The following is a 9,478-nucleotide window of genomic DNA, read 5'->3' on the forward strand; positions in this document are numbered from 1 at the left end:
CATGTCATAGACGACTGACCATTCCCTTTTTAGGCACCTAATCCGAGATTCAATATTTGGTTTCGCCTTCAACATTGCTCTTGGTAAAGCCTTTTCTAGCATTTTCTCTAGCTCGTTCAAATAACCGGCTTTGAACCCGGTATCAGCATTAAATGTTCCTACATTGTGCAAATCCACCATGCAAGAAACCAAGGCTGCATCCTCCTCTGGAACCCATTTTCTTTTGCTTCCTCGAGAAGCTTGAGAAGAAGCACCCGTTGGTGGAACACCTGACATATTGTTCTTAAAAAAAAACAAATTAACATTATTTACTATTTTGAATATCATTTAATTGTTGGGTGAACAGTTTATAATATTATATCGGTAGTTCAATACTAAATTTAAATTTATAACACATGCTTAATGAAAAGATAATTACATTATAATTCAACAAAGTTTCATAAAGTTTCATAAAGACCACCAAAGTTTCACAAAGTTTATACATAAAAAAACATCAACAAATCAATTCAAACTGAATTTGTCCCTAAACCTAACTAATTTCTAGATGCTTGCCATTCATCGAACATTTGGTTGGCTAGTTCCATCCTCCAAGTTGCCCAAGCATCCGATGGATGAATATTTGTGATATTCGGTTCATCGTCATCCACCACATTAGTAGGTAATCCTTCTCCCACCTCCGCTTCAATGGGATCAATACTCATATGGGTTCGAATAAAATTATGGAGCAAACACATGCAATAATAATTCTATTGTGCACCCTTACAGGATAAAACGATGGACTCCTAAGTATTCCCCATCTAAGTTTTAATAAGCCAAAGCATCTTTCAATGACATTACGTGCTGAGGCATGTTTCATATTAAAAAACTCTTGCGGAGAACTTGGCTGATAACCCTGACGCCACTCGTTCAGATGATATCGCTGTCCTCTAAATGGTGCAAGAAATCCCTCACAATTTGTGTATCCAGCATCAACTAGATAATAACAACCTATAAAATAAATTGGCTAAAAAATGATTAATTCAGCAAACAAAGTTTGATCTTAATGAGTAATTCAAATTCCTCTAAGTATACACTGTACCATGAGGAACTTTAAGTCCATGTCTTCTACTGATGGCATCTCGGAGCACCCGTCCATCGGCAACTGAACCTTCCCAACCAGGAAGAACATAAACAAATTGCATATCAGGTGTACAAACACCTAGCATATTTGTTGCTATGTCACCTTTTCGAGTTCGATATCTAGGTTTATCAGCTGTTGGCACCCTAATCTTTATGTGGGTTCCATCAAGAGCACCTAAGCAATTCTATATCACATGATATAAAACCTTGTGTTAGAATACTAATTTAAATCTAAGTCAACTAAAAATGTTGTACAAGCTATATCTAAAACTCAGTATACTACCTTAAACCATTTCCACCTTGTGTCAGAAGAGTCGGCTGTAATTGGCTCTGGCTTTTTAAATAAGACATCTTGTAAGCGTATGACAGCATCTAAAACACTATGAAATGCTCTGCTTACAGTTTCCCCGGACCTTCTAAAGTGATGCTTGATAACTCGATTTTTCAGGTGATGGGAGATGATATGTAAAAACATTGCTACTTGCTTATCAACAAGCATGAACCTTGACGACTTCAATCCCCCTATCGATTCTAACATCTCACATAGTTTACAAAAGGCAGTTCTATTCATCCTAACTTGTTTAATACAAGTCTCGTCACTAGCATATACAAGCCTCTTCACATAATCCCGTTTTGCATAAAAATCTAAGGTGTAGGACCTAATCCTTGGTTGATAAGTCTGTAGGCTAAGGCTGGCACCCATTCTAAACAAGAACCAAATCGCAATTCTACAGATTTCCAACCATAATGTCAAAGCAAGACCAATTCTTTTACGCCTCACACTTTGTGCAATTAAAGGCAGACGAGCCATTACTGCAACATATTAAAATTATAACACACACTATCAATGAATTGAAGTTGCAATTACACATTATAAAATAAAAATAAACAATACAAATTTAGAACACACGAAGCAAAATAGTTGATACTAAATGATATCGTTGCAACTTTAATTTCATTTCTTTATGAATCACCCAAACAATAAAGAAATTATAAAGCATGTATAATTGACCTAAAATTAATTGTTGGTGTATGTATAATTGACCTAAAATTACTTGTTGGTTTAATGTTATTGTCCCTAAAAAATATTGTTGGTGTATGTATAATTGTTGGTTTAATGTTATTTACCCTAAAAAACATTGTTGGTGTATGTATAATTGTTGGTTTAATTGTTGGTTTAATGTTATTTACCCTAAAAAACATTGTTGGTGTATGTATAATTGTTGGTTTAATGTTATTTACCCTAAAAAACATTGTTGGTGTATGATAATTTTTACGTATATTTTAGATATATATGATAATTTTTATTAATTAATATAAAAATATAATTCTCTCCACATAAAATTATATCAACATTAATACTTAACAAACAGGTTTCATGTTTATTATTAATTTCAAATTATTAATATTAAAGATAAAAATTATAATAATTATATCAACATTAATACTTAACAAACAGGTTTCATGTTTATTATTAATTTCAAATTATTAATATTAAAGATAAAAATTATAATAATTACAATTATATTTATGTTATTAATAATGATCTCATTATTAGTATCATAATATTTATAATTTAATTAAACATCAAATTTATAATAAATTACCTGTACTATTTTAAATAATAACAACCTTTGCCGCATGAAGAATTTTTTTTCATAGATTAGGTCACAAGCCCCATTTTTGGTTTAATTATTCTTTCGTCTCTATATGTTTTACACATTTAAAATTTAATTTATTTATTTATAATTTTAAAAATTTAATCCTTTTACTTTGTTAAATTGGATTAAGTGACAATTTTAACTTAAAATTGCTCTCATGACAAATATTATACAAGTAATAAACTAGGTAAGCAAATCTTAAGATTGTTAAATATGAATAAAAATAATAATCGGATGGAGTATTTATTTTTTAAACTCGTTAAATTATTTGACTAAAAACAGTAATCGATAAATAATTTAAATACCAATGTAAAAAAAATTAGAGACAAAAGTAAACGAAATTAATATGGTTTGAGCGATAGTGACGTAAACCATAATAAAAAGAGAGCAATTAATCACATTAAATTAGCTTACTTTGGTCGGTGAAATATCATATAAAGAAAGATATAATTATAATTTAGCTTTGGTAAATAGATTACAAACTTTCACCCTAAAACATCATGAAGGGCATGAAAAGTGATGCTTGAAAGGTAAGGTATTTTAATGAAATTAATTACTTGCTTTTACAAGTTTTTTCAAGAACATCAGCATTTTTTTGAAAGCAAATGAGGAAAGCCTATTTTGAATGCTATTTGAAACTGAAAGTAATTACTTGCTTGTTTTAATGGCTGACTTTTTCCTTTGTATTATCATGGCCTATGTTCAAAACACATGCTCTTCAAATCCTATACTCGTCCCAATCAAGAACAAATCAAAATTTTCCAACAGACAAGGTCCAAAAGAACTAAAATAACAAATTCTATTGACTAACAAATCAAGAACAAGGTCCAGCAGACTAAAATAACATTTCATCTTCCACAACAGTTTCATCTTATACTCACTAACAAACTAAAATAACATTTTCCAACAGACTATCAAAACAATGTCCAGAACAAACCAACAAAATCTTGTGATATTACTAGCAGAAAATACATAATTATGTTTAATAAATGATCCAAACACAATGTACTTTGATAAGTTCAAAAACCAACAATAGAACTTAATGACTGTAACAAGTTGATAAAAGGTAGTTGTAGGGAATTTTGCAAAAATATTATTGCTTTTTAAAAAGTTCCGATGAAACATTAGAAGTTTGACTATAGAATTCAGAACTTTGGACCTACAATTAAACATAAACATATAGATAGCTTGGTTAGAAGAAAAAAAATCATATTACACTGATTGGAAAATCCAACTCATCATTGCTTTTCTGTTTATCAAAGGCTGAAAATATCAAATTTTATTCGTAATTTACAACAAAGTAGTTATATACATATGACTCAAATTCATATCTTGCCCAAATTCATAGATTAAAACACAAAAAGAAAATAGAAATTCTTACTCATATCAAACATCCTATTCAATCAATAACAAGCTGTCAAATTCCAAAATGTTTAATATCTTAAAAAAATTATATTTCTGTTCATCCTAATTAACTATTTAGAAAAAATGGAATACATGAAAGACCTCTAAGTACCAGTATCAGTATCTTCACCCCTAAACCCCAAAGCCAGACTACACAAATTGCATCTAACAGCTTCTAGTTTCTCTGATCTGCACTCAGCATGAAATTCAATATTCTTAACATTATAAATTGTTTTGAACATTCGTTATCATCTAACATTTTCATCTTACCTATTTTTGCTACTTTCAGAGGACCAAATTACAACAGAACAAACAAACAAAAGAACTCGAACTGCAGAAATCTTACCTATTTTTGCTACTTTCAGAGGACCAAAAGAACTCAATGATCTTACCTATTTTTGCTACTCAGTTCAGGCACTTAAACAAACAAACATTGGAAGAAATCTCATTCGCGGTTTTGGAGATTAGAAAAGGACTCGAAAATTACAACAGAACAAACAGAAATCGAAGATTAGCAGAGAAGAGAGAAAAACTTCGAACGGCATGCATTTCTTAAGCCTAACCAACAACAGAAAACACATTTCAATTCAACATGCAATACAAACAGAATAAAATTGGCTAAAACTAACCTATTAGCAAATCGGGGCATAATGAAGAAGAACCTGAAAAAAGCAAAAGGGGAAACCGATTAGATAAAAACAATAGATCATATTTACCTCGAAAGTATTGGTTTTCATCTACAATAGCAAAGGATATTAATCTATCGGGAAACATAGACTAACCGATGACGCAAATCGGCAGAAACTATGAGCAAATCGGCCGAAATAGAAAAGAAAATAATCAGGGGAGCAAATCGGCAGAAAAGGGAAGAAAATAATACTGGGAAAAAGCAATGAAACAAGGAAGCAATTCGGATGAAGGTGGGAAACGGAAGAGAAACAGAGGGGATCGATTAGGGGTAAAAGAGGGAAGGTTTAGGGTAGAGTCATCTAATCTGGGAAGAAGGGGGAATAGAAATCGGTGCTTTTCACCGATTAGGGAAGTAAGGGGATACACGCGTATTAGCAATACACTCAACCAAACGGCGTCTTAGATTGGTATTAAGTAGGCCCCACCGATTAGGGGTGTATTGGCTTAGCCAATACACCAAACCAAACAAGCTCTTAATGTTTTCCCCTAAAATCAGTATCCTCCAAACACCCCCAATCTCACCCCCTCTGTTGCCCTTTTCAATAAAGAAACTCTCCAACAGCAGCGTCTCCAAGCTCTTATCGAAGGTGCCCACGATTACTCTGGCTCCGCTGTACTTGGATGGGGAGATTGGTATTACACGGGTGAAGAGGATAAAGGGAAAAGGAAGTTGAAAACTTTGTCTGCAGTTGCGGAGTAATTCCTTGTGGAAAGAAGGAATTTATTGCAGAACTTCATTCAGTATTCTATACACAGTAAATTAGGTTTTATGTGTTTGTTATTTTTATTAATTAGCACTAGCAATTAGTGGAATTTTTTGTTTCTTGGCGTTGTTGTTGCCATAACAGTTTGCTACTTTCATTTTTTTTGTCTATTTTGCTACTTTCATTTTCTGTCTATTTATCTGTGTATTTATCATTCAGCAAAGCACTAATATTGACTCTTGGCTGTCTATTTATCTGTCTTAGTTTCCCCCTTTTTTCTATTTTCATTTTCTCTCTTTCCTTCTAAATTCCAAATCATTCTTTAATTCCATAAAGCTAAAGAAAAAGATTACCCCTTCCTTAAGGAAATAAAATCAAAGGAAAAAAAACCCACCTTTTTCCTGTACAAAACAGTTAATGTCCATAGTCAAATAATAGTAATTTGTTTTGTTATTTTCTATGAAAGAGCAATGGGAAATATTTCTGGGTTTTGTCTTTTATAGGTATATATGTGTGTTTCTTTCTTTTGATGGTGCAGGATCTTCAAAATCTGAGAAAAGAAATTCAATCCAAAAAAAGAAAAAGAACCCCAAAAGATGAGGATTAATGGGAGTTGGGAGTTGATTTTTTTATTAATTTTTTCAAGGTAAATTCTTTGTTTTTGTTCTTTATTTTTCTCTGTGATTATTTATTTCTTCTAAGTGTTTGTTTAAATGCCTGAGTGTAGACTTTAGCTCTATTATTAAAAAGAATTTATTTTGATTTGTTGGGTTTAATTTAACCCAAAGTTTCTCTTCTAATGTTCTGTAAATTTACTTTCATTGGATTTATTTCCATTATAACTTGTGAATTTGTCAATGCCTGCATATATATATATACACAATTTGATAATTAAGTCAATAAATGTTTGCTTTTTTATTTTGTTTTTTTGTTAATACTTATGAATATTGATGCATATGATCTCTATGTGACCAGTTCTCATACTTTTTTTATTGTCATTAATCAATGTTTTTTTATGAGGGCTTTTGTGTTTTTTATTTATTTATTAAATTTTTATGCTTCAATTATGAACTTTGAGTTTAAAGGAGCAAATTTTTGTTGTTAAGTGATATTGTTATATAGTAAAAAAAAAGATGAATTCACAAAATCAAGTGGAGTCAACTCTCAAGGAAATACTCGAAGTGGTCAAGCCGTTGCATGAAGACTGGGTTACTCGGTTTAAGATCATCAATGAACTGCGTGAAGTCGTTCAATCTATCGAAAATTTAAGAGGTAAAATTTGATGTTACTTTATTTTGATTGTTCCATGGGAAATGCTAATAGTGAAAATAGTTTTCCATTTTTTGCCTATCATATCTTATCTAAATAGAGATTTTTCACCCCTTTTTATACCGAAAATTTGTCATAGAGCTATGTAGAGGTGTATGCCATTTCTTGTGAATTTAATTGAATTTTGGGTTCTTTCTTCTTTCTTTCTTGTTTTTGCTTGTGAATTTCATTTTGGCTGCTGGTAATATTATGTTTCAATGCCTGGAATTGGTTAAAAGCCGTCAGTATTGCTACTCCCTCGTTGTTAGAATATTGGTACAATATAGTATGGTGGCGTTTTCTCTGGGAAATTTCATTGATGATATTGATGCTTTAGCAACTAGGTATGATAGTCTTGTTGCTACTCCTATCCCTTCTTTTTTTAATGCAAGAACTTGTTGAAACCACACCATTTGTTGCTTTTTGTTACTGATTAGTTATATGATTTGGTATGTAAAATTCGTAAAGCTGATAAATATATTTCTTTGTCTGAGTGCTCTGAAAGTTCGAAACTAGTAAACTCGAGATTGGTGATTTAAATGAAAATATTCTTGATTGTTAATGTTTCTTACTCTGTATTTCGTTGTCTTGGTTTTCTATATTACCGTTTACTGTTCTTAAAACGTCTTTGCAGCTTCCGTGGTCGGCTCTTATCCTGCTTTGTCTTTCAAAGCGAGTTCACTCAATATTTGTGCTTCGTCTGTTTAATGACTGTTTCGCAATGACACTCCTCCATGCTGCAATGGGATCTATTCTTTTTGGATGGTGGCATTTGGGGTTGATTATTTTTAGGTACTATGCTCATTTTATCAGTAGCTTTTTCCCCTTCTAAGAAGGAAAAGAAAAGAAGTGGATCCTACTTTGCCTCTTTTTTTATGTGTAGTGTTGCCCTATCGATTAAGATGAATGTCCTACTCTATGCTCCATCTCTTTTTATACTCATGCTAAAGGTGCATTAACTTCTGCTTGATTACATTTTTCTAGTAATTGGTAACTAGGTTAGATAGTATACTTAAACAGTTCTGTCTTTCTTTGTTATCACTTCTTATAACAGGCTATGAGTATCAGTGGGGTAATATCAGCTTTAGCTAGTGCAGCACTTGTGCAGGTGTGTCAACTATTCCTCTTTGGCCCTTGAGGACTTATTATTAGCATTAAGAATTTCCTGTTAATCGAGATTTCTATTTCTATTTCCCTTCCTTGCTTTATAGATTACATTCTTTTCCTCTCTTAACACGGGAAGTAAATATAAATCTCCATGCATCTTAACTTATTTTCAATGTGGTTAGGTGAGTTGGACTACTGCACTTAATGTTTGTGGCAGGGGGCATTGCCTGCCAGTGTGTTGATTCTTTTCTACATACTCAGTAAAGGGTTCTGCAGATTGTGCTGGGGCTGCCATTTTTATTATCATTTCCAGTTGAATATATATCACGAGCCTTTAATCTTGGACGTGTCTTCATCCACTTCTGGTAATTTTATAGTATTCAAAATGCTCCCCCTTCCCCTTAGTTGCCTGTTACTAACATATTGACAGGATTAATCAGCGCCATTTCTCTGAATGGTGGTAAATAAAAATATTGTTTATGTAATTTTTCTTTTATTATTTATATTTCAAGTAATATTAGCTTGATAGCCCCATCAGCTTGGTTACATATTAGGTTTTCTTTTGTGCATAGGACTATATATTGTATTGCTAGATCAAAACATGACCTAAAGAATTCCGAACTTGAGAAATTTTTTCTTTATAAATCATTTTGATAAGAAATTATTTCTTTGATCTCCTTAAGGATTGTGTGCCCTTTTGCTGTCAATGAACTTAAATTTTAAAACTCATGCAAAAGCACTCCATGATGCATATGCATTATAATGTTCGTTCTGTTACTGCTTTTGAGGGTATTAAACATATTTGGAGTAGTTCGATTCTTAATATAAACTTGCCTCTGAAAAATATAGCTTTTCATACAAAGAGCTGTATAGATTTTAGGGGTCAGGAGTACTGTTCTTTAGTAACTTTTTGAAGGGATAAAGGTTCAAGATGACATTTCCTAGCAGGTGCTTATATGCATGGGCATGCTTGTCATTTTGTATGTTAGAGTGGTCTGCACTTTGCACTTTATTGGTTTTCAGACAACTTTCTCTGTATTTTACTTGCACAACGATGGGTGTTGTTGAGTTCTAACTTTGATATTTATCCTTTGGCTAGGTCTGTCAACTTCAAGTTTGTTCCCGAACCTTTCAATTTTCAATGTTGTTTAGGTTCGCAAACAAGATGCTGTATTTGGACTTGCTGTTAGTAAAAGACTTGCTATATTTTATTTATATCTTTATATTTAATCTAATTTTTATTATTTATTTTAGTTTTGATTCTATATTTTTATTTTTATTTTAATATTTAATAAATTGAGTTCTAACTTTTGAATCTTAATTGTGTTATTAATTTATTATTTTAAATTCTAAATTTGAATTCATCAAATTTTATATTTAGTTTTAAAGTTAAAATTTTCATAGAAAATTTAATTTAATAATGAATTTTAATAGAAAATTTTTATATTTATATCATGGATATTATTCTCCTCAATATTTTGATAA

General features: G+C 31.5%; 2 protein-coding genes across 15 annotated transcripts; one reads left to right on the forward strand and one right to left on the reverse strand.

Annotated features, from left to right (window-relative positions):
• Positions 1-406: 406 nt before the first annotated feature.
• Positions 407-1,298, reverse strand: LOC121231913 (protein ALP1-like). Its single transcript, XM_041116973.1, has 2 exons — positions 1,079-1,298; positions 407-987 (listed from the first exon to the last, which is right to left on the reverse strand). The coding sequence occupies exons 1-2, from the start codon at positions 1,203-1,205 to the stop codon at positions 698-700; spliced, it is 417 nt and encodes a 138-aa protein (XP_040972907.1). The 5' UTR covers positions 1,206-1,298; the 3' UTR covers positions 407-697.
• A 3,696-nt stretch (positions 1,299-4,994) lies between these two features.
• LOC107952847 (dol-P-Man:Man(5)GlcNAc(2)-PP-Dol alpha-1,3-mannosyltransferase) lies at positions 4,995-9,246 on the forward strand. 14 transcript variants are annotated; one of them, XM_016888043.2, is made up of 8 exons: positions 4,997-5,638; positions 6,117-6,224; positions 6,685-6,850; positions 7,521-7,678; positions 7,770-7,836; positions 7,941-7,994; positions 8,270-8,358; positions 9,093-9,246. In XM_016888043.2, the coding sequence occupies exons 4-8, from the start codon at positions 7,608-7,610 to the stop codon at positions 9,181-9,183; spliced, it is 372 nt and encodes a 123-aa protein (XP_016743532.1). In that variant the 5' UTR covers positions 4,997-5,638; positions 6,117-6,224; positions 6,685-6,850; positions 7,521-7,607; the 3' UTR covers positions 9,184-9,246. The 14 variants fall into 14 exon arrangements, 4 of the variants coding, with proteins under 4 accessions (XP_016743530.1, XP_040972908.1, XP_016743532.1 ...); XM_016888042.2 differs by having other exon boundaries at positions 4,999-5,629; XR_005930069.1 differs by having other exon boundaries at positions 5,017-5,638; positions 8,176-8,358.
• The last annotated feature ends 232 nt before the right edge of the window (positions 9,247-9,478 follow it).

This window comes from Gossypium hirsutum, chromosome A07 (genome assembly GCF_007990345.1).
Source record: "Gossypium hirsutum isolate 1008001.06 chromosome A07, Gossypium_hirsutum_v2.1, whole genome shotgun sequence".
NCBI classification, from domain to species: domain Eukaryota; kingdom Viridiplantae; phylum Streptophyta; class Magnoliopsida; order Malvales; family Malvaceae; genus Gossypium; species Gossypium hirsutum.